The sequence below is a fragment of the Pelobates fuscus genome, chromosome 5 (genome assembly GCF_036172605.1).
Source record: "Pelobates fuscus isolate aPelFus1 chromosome 5, aPelFus1.pri, whole genome shotgun sequence".
Taxonomy (NCBI): Eukaryota; Metazoa; Chordata; class Amphibia; order Anura; family Pelobatidae; genus Pelobates; species Pelobates fuscus.
This window is the reverse complement of record NC_086321.1, coordinates 246,210,770-246,227,589: the sequence shown is the minus strand read 5'-3', so window position 1 is coordinate 246,227,589 and position 16,820 is coordinate 246,210,770. Positions and strand designations below refer to the sequence as shown.

Sequence of the window (16,820 nt, the reverse complement as noted above, 5' to 3'; positions counted from 1 at the left end):
TCCCTGGAGTGCTATCTTGTACTTTTGGCTGTATCTGTTTGCTGATAAGCACCGGGCAAGTACATCAAGGAAGGCGGAGTGCAATATATATATATATATATATATCTATATATGTGTATATATATATATATATATATAAAATTGTGTTGTCAGGAGAAATAGGGCTCTCACTTAACATGAAATATGAAACATTTTAATAAGTGTGGGTGCACCTAGTATGAAAGAGGGGAATTATGGTACAACAGACCTATAGTTCAAATTATAGGTTTTGTTTTGTTCAAAACTTGTACAATTGTCTCAGTTCTTAACCCTTTTAAGACCGTAGGGCGTACAATTACGTCCTTTTTTTAAGCGGCTCTAAACACCGCCGGGCGTAATTGTACGCCCTCCGGTCTTAATTGTACGCCCTCCGGTCTTTTTTGTTACTTACCCGGTCGCCGGCGATTGCGGTTGGGGGGACTCCCAGGGAGCCCCCCGCGGCACGTCCGCCCTCCAGCAGCCCCCCCGGCCATGTGAGAATGTGAGAGTGAGGTCCTTGCGTGGACCTCACAATCACATGGCCGGGATAGCTGCCTGCTGCATTGCCAGCAGGGGGACTGCCTGTAATGACAGGTAGTCCCCCTGCTGGCTGGAAATTAATTAAAATTAAATCAGTGTAAAAAATAAAAAAATATACTTAATAAATATATATATATTTATATATATATATTATACACACACTGTCTAGGTGTATTTTACTATTTATATATATATATATATATATATATATATATATATATTTCAAATTACACGTATACTGATTAAATATATATAATTGTTATATATTTATATATCATATAAAAAAAATGAAATGCGTAAAAAAATTATTCAAATAAATATATAGATGTGTTATTTCGTTCTAACTGTATTGTGATATTAATATATATTTATATCAAAATACACGTAGAACAGAATATATATCTATATACATAAATATATACGTATATATCACTATATATATATATATATATATATATACATATATATATATATATATATATATATATATATATATATATATATATAAATTCCACACATTTGTAATATTTTTACATAATTAGGTATCCTAATTAATTACAATTAGCGAGACCTGCCGTACAACCCATGCCGAAAGTATAGGGAATTTCATTTGCTAGCACGATATTTAACCCTATAACTTTCCAAGACACCATAAAACCTGTACATGGGGGGTACGGTTTTACTCGGGAGACTTCGCTGAACACAAATATTAGTGTTTCAAAACAGTAAAATGTATTACAACGATGATATCGCCAGTAAAAGTGACGTTTTTTGCATTTTTCACGCACAAACAGCACTTACACGGACGATATTATTGCTGCAATACGGTTTACTGTTTTGAAACACATATATTTGTGTTCAGCGAAGTCTCCCGAGTAAAACAGTACCCCTCATGTACAGGTTTTATGGTGTTTTCAAAAGTTACAGCGTCAAATATAAGGCTTGTGTTTCATTTTTTTTTCACATTAAAATTCGCCAGATTGGTTACGTTGCCTTTGAGACCCTATGGTAGCCCAAGAATAAAAATTACCCCTATGATGGCATACCATTTGCAATAGTAGACAACCCAAGGTATTGCAAACGGGGTATGTCCAGTCTTTTGTAGTAGCCACAAACACTGGGCAAATTTTTTTTCACACACAAACAAATACTAACGCTAACTTTGGCCAGTGTTTGTGACCAAATGGCTACTAAAAAGACTGGACATACCCCATTTGCAATACCTTGGGTTGTCTACTATTGCAAATGGTATGCCATTATGGGTGTACATTTTATTCCTGGGCTACTATACAGTCCCAAAGGCAACGTAACCAATCTGGTGAATTTCAATTTCAAATGTAACATGCTATATTTGACCCTGTAACTTCCCCAAACACCATAAAACCTGTACATAGGGGGTACTGTTTTAAACGTGAGACTTTGCTGAATACAAATATGTGTATTTTGTTGCAGTAAAAGCAAACAGTATTATGACATTGACAGTTAAAATGTCACATAGAACTAAAAAAATAACAAATTATTTTCTCCCATTTTTTTCATATTAAATAGTTTCATAGCTAAATATTTGATATTAAATGAAAGCCCTGTTTCCCCTGAAGAAAAAATGATATATAATAAGGGGGATGCATTTAATATGATCGAGGTGAATTACGGTTGGACAGACATCTAGCGCAAATGCCAGGTTTTGTTTACGTTTTGTTTTGTTCACAACTTGTACATTTGGCTCAGTCCTCAAGGGGTTAAGGGGATAAGGAATGATGCAATGATATATATAATATTTTGACAATCCTTTGATTATGCAATCAAGAGTTTGTTGGCTCCATGCAAGTACTTATTTGTATATGTAACAAAAATCTTGACCCTTGAAGAGCCTCTCAAAGTAAGAAGGGAAAACTCAAGTTATTATTTTTTTTTTTATATAGGTTTCCTATGCTCGCCCAAGTTCAGCTTCCATTAGGGACGCAAATTTATACGTTTCTGGACTACCAAAAACAATGACACAAAAGGAGCTGGAGCAGCTGTTCTCCCAATATGGCCGCATCATTACGTCACGTATTTTAGTCGACCAAGTAACGGGTGAGTACAAAGTAGTAGTGAGTGCAATATATAGATTTATTAATTTTCTTAATCCTTTTTAAACTGTCAAGTTGTGAAATATTTTGTATCTGAATTCGGCAATCTTGCCTGTACAACATATCAAAGGTGGTGATATGTGGGCCAGAAAATGCAATTTTCTGCTGGAATTGTTCATAAATATGCATGTTCAAAAATAGATTGTTCAATGTAGTGCCAGTCTGAGTCATTTCCACCCTGAAGGTGCAGGTTTGAAAGCTGTTTCATGGCTTGTAATAAATTTACAGCTGCTATAATCCTTTCCAAGCTGCTGTGTGAAAGTAGTCCCCTTGCTCCTTCTAAAATGCTTATAAACAATCCTGTTTTTGTGGAAAGTAAAATTTTATGCAGAAATGCACAGCTGGCTCTTAGAGGCAAAAATTAGAGAGGCCCAGTCTGTAATTGATAGTAAGACAGATATTGAGGTTTTATTAAACACTGGTCCAAAGATACCTAAAGCATTTGACAGGTCTTTAAGGTCATATTGCTTCAACAAGCCAATGTGAGAATGGCAAACTCTGACTGAAGAGTGTTTAATTCCTGGGCTTCCATATTTTCAATGCTCGTTGGTTATGAAAACTGGATTTACTGTAGATTTCTTCTCTTCCTCTGTGTAATACACAACACTCGAAAGTTTTTATGTGGGAAGGGGTGGTGCAAGTCACAAAGGTTCTTGTTGTGATACAGTGGGTAGGCCTTGCCCCAGAGGATGCCTGATTCCAGGTTTGAAGCACTCTTGCAGTAGCTGAAGGCAATGAGCTCAGTTTGTACAAAACACCAAAGAACCCTCCCCCACCCCGCCCAATGTACTGCAAGGAGTCCCATATTGGGACACTAGCTGTGTTGGGAGGAATAGTGTATCAGACTCCTAGAGATCCTAGACTCCTGATGTGGGCATTTTGTAACATTTATTTTGGTACGTCTTTTAATTGAATAAAATAGAAATTTTTTTGTGAAATAAAACGTTTACAATGAAATATTACACAGATCAGTGCCGATTCTAGGTGGTTAATGCAGGGCTTGACAAACTTTTTAACTGGCTCCTAGATTCCAGTATTTTTAAACTAGCGAGGTTTAATTTACAAGAAATATACAATTCTTAAAGAAAAAAACTATAGTCATGAAAACCACTTCAACTTAATGTAGTTGTTCTGGTGCCTGTAGCCTTTTCAATGTTAACACTGCCTTTTCAGAGAAAAGACCGTGTTTACATTGCTGCGTAGTAACACCTCTAGTGAGTCACTCAGATGGCCACAAGAATCTTCTGTACCTTTGTACAGCGTCTCCACGTTCTGCATGGAGGTGCTGAATGTTACCCACATAGAACACCACACAAAATATCCTTCCAATGCTTTTCTATAGGAAAACATTGGTTTGGCTGAGATCTTAAAGATTAGCTCAGCCATGAAGGCAGGACAAGCCGCGGAAAACTGTCACTCTGTGGGAAAGAAGGTGAGTAGACACCTCTCGTGATCGGTGGGGTGCAGGTACTTAAACAGACACAGAAAAACACACTCTCTGACACACGATGGAGGTCCAGTGGGGCAGCTCTCTCATCAGGAGTGGGAGAGGAGCTGCAGGTACTGCTCCCTCACATGCTGTTCCAGGGCGGCTGCCTGCACAATCCCCAGGGCGACCGGCCGGTTCCATTGTTCCCCCATCCTGCCTTTAACGAAAGGGCTTCAAATCCCAGGCGCCGGGGCAAAATAGCGACCTGGCGCCTGGGATTTGTGGAGCCCTTTGTTAATGGATATGCCATTTTGCTTTCTGTGAAATGGTATGTACACTTTGACTGTTAAGAATGAACTAATATGAATTTCCAATAAATGAATTGGAGTTTAGCTCTTAAAGGAACATTCCAAACACCATAAGCAACTTTTTTTTTTCCTTTCTTTTAAATATAAACTATGGTGTTTATATAAACCATTAATTTGAAACAAAACACTGGTCACTGGGAAAGATAAGACCGGTGTGGTAATATTTAAAAAGGATAGAGTTAAGTAATAACCTTTATAATTAATAAAATATTAAAGCAATTTTTGTGTAAATATCAGTTTGTAGATTAGAGAGAATTCCTCACATTTTTTTGCTTTATAAAACCAGACAAAATCTAAATTGGGCAGAAAGTTGAAGCAGTGTGTAAAGCAGGAAAAAAGGGAAGAGAAACGGTTTCACTGAGGATTAATCCAGCCTCTAGTGGCTGTCTAACTGACCGCCACTGGAGGCGCTTCTGTGATTATCACTGAAAATCAGTGAGAAGACGCTGGACGTCCATAGGAAAGCATTAAGTAATGCTTTCCTATGGGCTGTTTGAAGGCGCGCACTTGGAGCTGACGTCGGCAGAGGGAGGAGAGTTTCCCAGCACCGAGGGAGCCCGGCGCTCGAGAAAGGCAAGTGGCTGAAAGTGTTTTAACCCCTTCAACCCAGCGGGAGGGTGCCACGAAGTTGGGGGGACCCAATGACCCTATAGTGCTAGGAAAACAAGTTTGTTTTCCTGGCACTACAGTGGTCCTTTAACATGTATAGCTTGAAGGAAAGAAAAGACGGGAGATATGATGGAAACCTTTAAATACATAAAGGGAATCAACACCGTAACGGAGGAGACTATATTTAAAAGAAGAAACTTCCACAACAAGAGGACAGTCTTAAATTAGAGGGGCAAAGGTTTAAAAATATCAGGAAGTATTACTTTACTGAGTGTAATGGATGCGTGGAATAGCCTTCCAGCTGAAGTGGTAGAGGTTAACACCGTCAAGGAGTTTAAGCATGTGTGGGGTAGGCATAAGGCTACTCTCGCTATAAGATAAGGCGAGGGACTAATGACTGTATTTAGAAAATTGGGCAGACCTAGATGGGCCGAATGATTCTTATCTGCTGTCACATTCTATGTTTCTAAATGTTCCTGTTTTTTTGGTGACGGAGGTGACAAAGCCACTGAAACAGATTACTATACTGGACATTTGAAATAGAACAGGTTTCTCTGTTTGATTTGCTTGGTAAGCTAAGCACTCACAACCAACTAAAGTTATGTCCACATTTCTCGAGGATCTCGAGCTTGCTAGGCTGCACACTGTTGCTGCTAAGCAGAGCATGTTAACTCAAAATAATACCTGGTTTCTGATATATATATATATATATTTTTTTTATATACCCAGTGTTGCATTTGCACATCATCTAAAATTGTATTCCATAGAGGGCCCTCTTTGATGGAATGTGCTTCTTGAAAAGCAGTCTTCCTTTGAATTTCAAAAGCGACTAGTCTATACATATATTGGCCATGGTTGTAATTTTATGAAATGGAGGAAACGGAGAAGCTGTTAATATCGATCCCTCTTTATAATCCCTGGAAAAAGAGGGATAGCTAGGATGTTGTTCTTATGGCCGTAGCTCTTAATGCTAGATTTTTTTCTCAATCCAAATAACCAGCATCAGTGCCTATACCACCTAATTTCAACATGATCAGTGGAGTGCCACATATTATTCCTGCTGTAGAGAGAATTCGGGATTAGCAGCGAGATATTTGCGGGCATACAAAATAGTTTTCAATTTAAGCTCAAATATGGCATTAGTCTTAAACAGATTAAAATAATTTTCTGGCTCACAAATAACTCTGGTCATGATACCAGGGATTGCCAAAATGGGATATTTCAGGGCCTGTACCAATATGCTATTTGGACTTATAATAATATAGAATACCCTGGGTTGCTTATTTTTAAAAATGATATGCCATCATGGGGGTAATTTATTCCTTCCTGAGCTGCCATACTGCTGCAGTAATCGTGTAGAAAATGGTGCACTCTCAGGTCATTGTAAACTGCTTTATTCAAGTTTGTGAATTACATCTAGTGTTAATTTGTATAATTCACTGACTCTTTATAAAAAAAACTTGAGTTCACCCTTTTAAAATATGCATACAATAAAGTAAGGTGAAAAAAGGGTCAGGGTTGCTATGTCTGTTTTTTTTTCTTTCATACACTATTTGGAATAAAGCCTGCAATGACATTTCTCCACTCGCCTCAGATAAGTGAGGGAAGCGAGAGGTAGAATACAATGTCACAGACCTTGACACAAATTATGGGCTTTGCAGGGGGCGGGCTTGACTCCCAAGATGGCTGGACGTGTTTGCTAGCTACTCCGGCATCTGTGAACAAAAACGAACTTTAAGCTGCATCTAACTGTTTAGTACACCTTCCAGGTCATTTCCAAGGTCATGGGTGATTGTTTAAGCCTGCTCTGAACTACACAGTGGACATCATACCTAATCAGTCCCAGTGGTATACCAAGCTGGGCGCTTGATGGCTGGGAGAGGCGGCCAATCTCCCTGCTCTGAAGGTGCATCCTGTGGCAATTCTCTGGCAGACCCGTTATCTCCCTCCCCCTTTAGACCAGTGGTGGATATCCCGGTCCCCACTGGAGCACACCGTTTCATAGGTGGGACCCTACACAACAGATCTCTAAGGAACTGCTTGATGCGACCAAGATGGCCTTCGCGTCAGTTTCAGCCTTGCAGAGTAGGCCTCGGGGATCAACAGTGGAGAGACGCATTTGATGCCTGGTTCCATGCTATCTGCCAGGCATTCTGGAATCAGATCAGCAACCGGACCAAGGTACTTACCCTTTTTGCTTCACCGACTAGAACACTTCATCCCATCACCCGTTCCTCTTCTAGGGTGGGAGCTCGCCTTGAGAAACGCCTAGGCTGCCGACCATATACCCATAAATGTACCAGAGTCAGGGGAACCCTGGCAGCACAAGACTCTGTATGCCGGAGACTAAGGATTCGTGGGCATGGGGCACAAGACACTATAAGCCCCGGAGACTAAGTTACGCGACAAAATGGCAAGGCGATCTAATCCATGCAGCTTGACATTCAGCAGAATCGTCATGGTCCAGAGAGGAAGGGATAGGTCCACTGTCCTGGCGAGTAGCTGTTCTCTCGATTGTGGCCTGTCGGCATCTGATGAACTGCAGATGCATTACAGAGCAGGATACGGTTTCATTCAAGTCACCATTATGTCTTTAATACAGGGATTTCTGTCCTTCTCTCTACTTAACTTTTTCATAGTAATCAGTGCCCAGTGGAATTAAATCAACTGTCTTTTGTGTAATTTATCCTGCCTAAAACCTCAAGCAGTCTCTATACCAGCCTGATCCCATTCAAAGGCAGTCTCCTGTGAGCACAGCATGCTTAATTCAATTAGCACTCAATACCCAGCCTGAACTCTTCATGATTATATTGCCATTTACATGATTATATTGCCTTACAGTTTTTAATTTCTGCCCAATGTATTAAAGTGCCTAGTCTGATCAGAATATATTTCTCCATTGGTATTGAGCGTGCCTGGCTTTCAGTTTTTTTTCTTATTGTTTAAGCATTAATGCCAGTGCATATGTCACGCTTTGTGTTATCATGACCCCTCTAGTTACAATTTGCAGTGAGCATTTGAGTTTAATTCCTACCCTTACAAAAATAATAAAAGCAGACTTTGCACCAATGTGCTATTAAACATCTGTCTATTCTCATGTATTAAATCTTGTGGACATGTCACTTAAAGCCTGTTTATCACTTCATAACATAATGTAAAAAAAAAAATGATGGGATTTGACATTATATACCTGATCCCTTGACTCTAATCACAACCAAATGGTTGCTAGGGAACTGACAAGATTGCCAGGATGTTAGAATGTTTCAATGCACCCCAAAGTCTTGAAAGCCCATGATTTTCAGGACATCTTACCGAAGGGGGTTCAATCTGCTTAAAAAGAAAAACAAATCGAAAGATGGTTCTATCTGGACAAATATTTCGCCAAACAAATATATTCACTTAACCCCTTAACGAGCCAAATTAAACCCATAATGGCATAGTATTTTTAAAAGTAAACAGACCACAGAATTTGTCTATATGTCTGTTCAGCAATAATTTACCTCTTTCATATTACGTACACCCATACTTAATATATACCATTTTGTTCAGGAGAATTAGAGCTTTCATTTCATATCAAATTTTTATATATGGAACTAACTTTTTCGTGAAAAAAAAATCCAAAAAACTTCATTTTTCTATTTTTCAAGTTCTGCATGGCATTTTTACGGTGTCATAATACTGTTCACTTTTACTGCAATAAAACACACATTTGTATTCAGCAATGTCTCACGAGTAAAACCGTACCCCCGTGTACAGGTTTTATTAGGTTTGCATCTGAGACCGTATGGCAGCCCAGAAATGAAAATTACCCCCATCATGGCATACCATTTGGAAAAGTAGACATCCCAGGGTATTCAAAATGGGTTATGTCTAGTCTTTTGTAATAGCCACTTAATCACAAACACTAGCCAAAGTTGGTGTTCAGATTTTTTTTTTTCATTTTTCACATAAAAGCACTACTTTTAGTGATCGTTTTTATACATTTCACTGCTCTGAAACACTCACATTTCTGGTCAGTGATGTCTCATGTGTGCAATGGTGCCCCCTATGTGTACGTTTTATGGGGTTTTGGAAAGTTATAGGATCTGATATAAGTCTTATCCATTTATGTTTTTACACACTAAAATTTGGCAACGTGATTTTCTGGGCCAATGTTGCCTTTGAGAGTGTATGGCAGCCTGGGTAATAACATTTCCACTATTATGGCATACCATTTTCAAAAGTAGGAAACCCAGAGAATTCTAAATAGTGTGTATTATGTTTGGCCTAACCAGTTTATCAGAAATGCAGGGCCCATATAGCGGTTATAGTTTTTTGTGCTTTTGCAAACACAGTAACTCAATTTCCACAGGATATTTCATATTCCTGATATGGGTTACTGCAATAGAGCATCGGTTTTTTGATTACACATTGTTTCACGAATATAACAGTACCCACACGTACCATTATTTCAATTTGTTTCGGTAACTCACACAGCCAAATATATTAGATTCCCTTTTCAGCTTGTAAGTTTTTGAAAATGTGTCACTTTTGATAAGGTATGGCAGCCCAGGAGAGAGAATTACCGTATTTATTTGAGTATAACGCGCACACGTGTATAACGCGCACCCCTAATTTTCGATTAAAAATCGGTATAACATTTTGTACCGATTTTTAATCTAAAATTAGGGTTGCTCGTTATACTCGAATAAATATTAGCCCAGCAGAAGAGGGAGTGGGTGCTCCGATAATACCTCCCAGGACCGCCGGGCAGCAAGCGTTTACTCACCTCCCTGCAGCTCCTCCAGCTCCCCAGTGTAAATCTCGCGAGACCCGCGGCCAGCTCTGGCGAGATTTCCACTGGGGAGCTGGAGGAGCTGCAGGGAGGTGAGTAAACGCTTGCTGCCCGCCACCCCAGGACCGCCGGGCTTGTAATGAGCCCGGCGGTCCTGGGAGGTATTATCGGAGCACCCACTCCCTCCCTCTTCTGCTGGGCTAATATTTATTCGAGTATAACGCGCACCCCTAATTTTAGATTAAAAATCGGTACAAAATTTTGCACGTTATACTCGAATAAATACGGTAAACCCATGATGGCGCAGTATTTTTAAAAGCAGGCAGTCCAGGGTATTCCAAATGGCATAATTTGAGTTGTTTGGTCTAGCCACTTTAACAGACATGCAGTGCCCATGTAGCGATTTATACTTTTATTTGTAGGTTGTTTTTTTTTACACACATGTTCCATTTTCACAAGAAATTTCATTATCTTGTTATTGGTAAGTGCAATAAAAGATCAGTATTTTTATGTACAATTTACAATTTTTGCAGGTTTTCCATAAATAGAACAGTACCCCCACGTATACTTTGTTCTCAAGGCGTGAGCGAGAGAGATCTGATTTCACACAGATTTACTGTGAGAAAAACTTAAGGTTTTTTTTATTTTTTTTATTTTTTTAAGCGCGATTTTATTAACACTTTCAGTGATAATCACAGCATTAACCCTGTATTAGTTTTACTTTGTAAAGTCCTGTTTTAACAAGTACTACAAATGTAGTATTTTGAGTTATTTGGTGTAGCCACTTTAGAATGGTTAGCGTAAACAGGGACAGGCCAAGGTCAGGGGAATCCAGAAGTCAAGGTAGTCGGAAAAACAAGCCAATGGGTCTGTACAGGCAGCTCTCAAAGCGTAGTCAGGACAAGCCGAACAAACTGCCAAAGTCCCATACAGAGTGATTTAGTAGTTCAGCTCTGTGTGGTAGACTTTGAAACAGTCTGTTATGCAGAGGGCGGGTAGGGATGGAAAGGAGGGGCAATAATAACTGGAGTCCTTTCTGACTCCTCTTTTCCAGCAAACACCGCATTTTCGTTGGGGTGACCTTTTACAGGGTGTGGGGCTTAATCAGGAAGGGAAATGTTTGCTGAAAAGTCTTTAAACATCTTTAGATTCCAAAGGAGGGTTAGGATTGGGGGCTTGGGCAAATACAATTTGAGACAAAATTTGGACCATCAACTCTAGAAATGGGTATGGTCTACCTATGGCTTCCTTTTTATAAAGCACATAGCACATGGGTTACGTAGATTGCAATTTTCTTCCACCAGGTCCTACTCTTTCGGGTCGCCAGAGAGGGCTGTATGCATTGGTCAGCCAAGTCTACTCCCTTCATTAACTTGCTGTAGTCTACAACGCACTTTGGCTTCTTGAGCTGCTCAGTTCCACCTCTCAAGACACTGGCACCGAAGTTTTGCGTGCATTGTAGACAGCATGAATACTTCCTATCGGTGAAGCGAAGGGCAAGCAACTCATCCTGGCGGAGAGCTGAAAGGGAGCCTCTACTGCGTTTGCCTCTTGCCAGGGTCTGGGGGAACCTCTGCGATTCTTACGCACTGTGCCACAGGCTAGGGTTTCAAAGCAAAATAAAGTTTTAAATAACTCTATGCTTGACTAATAGTTGTCAACCCATAGCCTGTATCCCTTATTTAATAAGGGAAGGATTAGGTCCCATACTATATTGCCACTTGTACACACAGAATCAGGGCATCCTGGTGGGTCAAGATGGCTATCCTTCCCCTGATAAATACAAAATGCCCATGTATATCCAGATTTGGATTTGCACCGTTTGTAAAATTTGAAAAGGTATCCGTACCGTTTAGAAGGGATATACTGCTTAAAAAGTAATCTACCCTTAAACTGCATTAGGGACTCATCTAAACAAATATTTTCTTCAGGGACATAATTTTGGGAGAATTTGTCTGACAGGACTTATTAGGGACATAATTTTGGGAAGCCTGTCAAACAATGAGTCGTTTCTTGGGGGGGCACAGTGTGTTCTCTTTGAAGTGGAGGAAACACAGCAGCTGCTCATAGTGATCCCTCTTCATAACCCCTGGGAAAAGAGGGGTAGCCAGGATGGGGTGCTTGTACCAGTAGGACCTGATACTTGGCTAATTGACGATACCCATAATTAGTTAAGGCCCAAAATTTGCGCATTTCTGCGAGATCCGTGGGGTGCCACTTATTTTGCTGATTGTAATGTGACCCCGGATTCGCAGTCAGATATTGGTTGGCAAATACATTGGTTTTCTCAACCATTAGCTGAAAAAGGTCTTCTGACATGAACAGATCAAAATATTTAATTGTCTCCCAAGCATCCACCATAGCAGTGATACCAGGGGTCGCTGTAAATAGGGATATTTCTGGTGACGTCCAGTTTGGGAGCACCCAGTCTCCATCTGGCATTGGGCTTGCGGAGCGTACTCTTGTAGGTGGTGGTGGGGAACCATCATTTGAGGACTCCCTCAGAGGCTCAATGTTAGGCAGTGATAGTGTCACGGTCTTGCAGAGTGTCAGTCACCATCACTGCCTGCCAGAATGGCATACGCCTCCACTGAGTAGCGACGTGCCAGTCTAGGGGGACTAATCAATAATAAAATAAAAAAACTAGGGGGAAATTACTAAATTCCTACCTGCATAACACACTCTACCCACCCTTAAAAACCCACGGAAAATTAAATAAATGTACTGATCACCGTTTAGACTGCTGCAATCAGCACTGAAAGGTGTTTTTTTTTTTTTATATATATATAGATTTTTTTTTATATAAAAATAACCCCAAAAAAGTCAGCCTGATCAGAGAGCTCTCTGATCAGTGATCACTTGAACAGTACTGTACAGTACAGTGATCACGGCAGCAGGAAGGGGTTAAGGGAGATTTGGGTTGCTGCGGCTGACAAAGGGTAAAAAAAAAGGTAAAATATTTTTTTTTCCTTTTTTTTTTTTTTTTTATAGAAATACAATTTTTTTTATACAAATGTACTAACAGCCCTAATCATGCTGATCAGTGTTAATGCTGTGTTCAGCATTGAAAAGTTTAAAAAAAGTTTAACAACCAACAACGATCTCTCTTCCTCTCTCTCAGATCGAAGTGAGGTTTAAAATCATTGGCTGACACATTGTAACAGTGATCGCAGTGACTGGCTGTCGCCACTGATTGGCCACAGGGGGGCTGCCTGGGTTGCCACGAAGGCCCCCCCCCCCCACCGCATACTGCATTTTGGGAGGGATAGGGGAAACGTGGGTGGGCTTAAACGCCACGGCGTGCTATGCCACCCTAACGGCGTTTAAGCCCATTAACGCTGGGACGGCGTTAACGCGTTAAAGGAACGCTATAGCATTAGAATACAATGTTTTCTTGCTCTATGGTGTCCTAGTCACAGTTTAAGGAACAGGCTTCTGCTGCAAGAGTTAAACCGCTTCATCTCTGGTCTCCATAATGTAATGCTGCCTCTTCAGCTTGTCAGGCCTGTCCAAACTTCAGGCCCCCAGATGCTGCTGAACTACTACTCACATAATTCTGACTCTTTCATTGAAATAATCATGGGAGTAGTATTTCAGCAACATCTGGGGGACTGCAGGTTGGGCAGCCCTGGCTTATATCAAGATCGTTGATATCAACCAATCCAGTTCTTTCTTATTGAAGACCATTGGGAGGCTTGTGCACATGCGTGGCAAAACACTGCACCAATCAAATGATGTGTGAGAGACCATTTGATTGCTTAAAATAGTGGCGTTTTACTCTATTTTGCAGAAGCTCCACTCGTGGCTGTCATTATGACTTTGCCCAAAGGCAGGCTAACCCTGCAAAGAAAACCGTGTCCGGTCTGTTCATGTAGCAATAAAAACAAAATTAGTGATGGAATAATGTATTGCTGTTATAGGATGTTATGTTGATGAGATCATCTGTTTTTATTACCATCATTTTGTCTATTTTTATTTATCATTTCGACTTTCTACTTTTAAAAGTTCTACTTGTCTTTAGGGTACAGTCATAATAGGGCAAGGGGGAATTGGCACAGTTGCTATCAAAGACACTGGATAGATCTCTTGGTAATAATGAAAAGCTGCAATAGTTTTTGGTGATTTACAACCCCCATATCATTTGCAACAAGTCAATAACTGGTCAATTTGCATCACCATACCTCCAAATTGTGTAGCTTATATACTGGATACATTTTCTATTTATTTATGATGCCATATTTGTGTGTGTCTATATTTAAACCAGTATGGATACAACTCTGACATTTTGGGTGAACTGTAGATATCAGAACTAGTTTTCAATTTAATTTTGATTCTAGTTTTAAGCGTTCTACGGATATAATAAAGGTTATACTTTAGACTCGTATCATACTTTAATTTTATTTCTTATCCCAATTAGGGTCCATGCCCACTACTCCAGCTTAATATATTCTCTCTAATTTTCTTTTTTTCGCGTAAAATCTAATTTAATGTAGTAACATAGCAACATAGAATGTGACGGCAGATAAGAACCATTCGGCCCATCTAGTCTGCCCAATTTTCTAAATACTTTCATTAGTCCCTGGCCTTATCATATAGTTAGGATAGCCTTATACCTATCCCACGCATGCTTAAACTCCTTCACTGTGTTAAGCTCTACCACTTTAGCTGGAAGGCTATTCCATGCATCCACTACCCTCTCAGTAAAGTAATACTTCCTGATATTATTTTTAAACCTTTGCCCCTCTAATTTAAGACTGTCCTCTTGTTGTGGTAGTTTTTCTTCTTTTAAATATTGACTCCTCCTTTACTGTGTTGATTCATTTTATGTATTTAAATGTTTCTATCATATCCCCCTGTCTCGTCTTTCCTCCAAGCTATACATGTTAAGATCCATTGACCTTTCCTGGTAAGTTTTATCCTGCAATCCATGAACCAGTTTAGTAGCCCTTCTCTGAACTCTCTCTCTAAGGTATCAATATCCTTCTGAAGATACGGTCTCCAGTACTGCGTACAATACTCCAAGTGAGGTCTCACCAGTGTTCTGTACAATGGCATGAGCACTTCCCTCTTTCTACTGCTAATACCTCTTCCTATACAACCAAGCATTCTGCTAGCATTTCCTGCTGCTCTATTACATTGTCTGCCTACCTTTAAGTCATCAGAAATAATCACCCCTAAATCCCTTTCCTCAGATGTTGAGGTTAGGACTCTATCAAATATTTTGTACTCTGCCCTTGGGTTTTTACGTCCAAGATGCATTATCTTGCACTTATCCACATTAAATGTCAGTTGCCACAACTCTGACCATTTTTCTAGTTTACCTAAATCATTAGCCTTTTGGCTTATCCCTCCTGGAACATCAACCCTGTTACATATCTTCGTATCATCCGCAAAAAGACATACCTTACCATCAAGACCTTCTGCAATATCACTAATACAAATATTAAAGAGAATGGGTCCAAGTACAGATCCCTGAGGTACCCCACTGGTGAAAAGCCCAAGCTTCTAATATACTCCATTGACTACAACCCTCTGTTGCCTGTCACTCAGCCACTGCCTTACCCATTCAACAATATTGAAATCCAAACTTAAATATTGCAGTTTATTGAAAAGCCTTCTGTGTGCAACAGTGTCAAAAGCCTTACTGAAATCTAGGTAAGCAATGTCTACTGCACCACCCTGATCTATAATTTTAGTTACCCAATCAACAAAAAAATCAATAAGATTAGTTTGGCATGATCTCCCTGAAGTAAACCCATGTTGTCTCTGATCTTGAAATCCATGTGTTTTTAGATGTTCAACAATCCTATCCTTTAACATGGTTTCCATCACTTTCCCCACTACTGAAGTATGGCTTACTGGCCTATAGTTGCCCGACTCCTCCCTATTGCCTTTCTTGTGAATGAGCACAACATTCGCCAACTTCCAATCTTCTGGGACTACTCCTGTTATCAATGATTGGTTAAATAAATCTGTTAATGGTTTTGCTAGTACACCACTTAGCTCTTTTAACCCCTTAACGCCGTTACGGCGTTCTATGCCATCGCGGCTTTAAAGGGCTTTAAAGCCGTTGCGGCGGCATAGAACGCCGTAACGGCTTGCAGCCCCAGGAGCAGAGGTGTACTCACCTCCGCCGCGATCCTCTTCTGGGGGGCTGTCTGAGAGCCCAGGCAGCCCCCCTCCGGCAAATGAGGCCCCCGGGGGCCATGTGATCGCTCTCAAAGAGCGATCACATGGCCCCCTATAGCTGGCTATGGATCTGCCAGCAGGGGGACTGTCTAAAATATTAGACAGTCCCCCTGCTGGTAGGTAGTGTAAAAAAAAAAAATATTAAAATGTTATAAAATAAATTAAATGCCTTTTTATATATATATATAATATGTATATATATTATATATATATATATATATAATATATATACATATTATTTATATGTAACGTCATACGTAATGTATTTTAATATTAATATTAAAATACACTTAGAATGACGTTACATATATATAATATGTATATATTATATATATAATAGATCTACATATATATATTATATATATATATATATATATACGCATAATTACAATAATAAATAAATAAAATAATAAAATAAATAAATAAAATATTGAAACAAAATATAAAATAAATTATATATTCATATGTAATTTCATTCTAACTGTATTTTGTTATTAATATATATATATTGGAAACAGAATACAGTTAGAATGACATTCTATATATATCTATCTATATATAAAATACAAATAACCGCAAATATATATATATAGAGATAAATACATATAATTACATAAAAGATTACATTAGTATACACGTAGAATTTATATACCTATAAATGCATATATATTAAAATTCTACGTGTATATTTAAGTAATTTTTTAACATAATTATGTCATTTGATTAATTAAAATTTGATTGACATGCCTGACAACACAGGG

General features: G+C 39.2%; 1 protein-coding gene across 8 annotated transcripts in view; it reads left to right on the top strand.

Moving 5' to 3' along the window:
- Positions 1-16,820, top strand: part of ELAVL2 (ELAV like RNA binding protein 2) — a 174,794-nt gene that overhangs the window by 132,943 nt on the left and 25,031 nt on the right. For all 8 annotated transcript variants that reach the window (XM_063455189.1, XM_063455187.1, XM_063455191.1 and 5 more), the window contains one exon: positions 2,481-2,634. In XM_063455189.1, the coding sequence (XP_063311259.1) occupies positions 2,481-2,634 (154 nt within the window). The remainder of the gene's footprint in view (positions 1-2,480; positions 2,635-16,820) is intronic.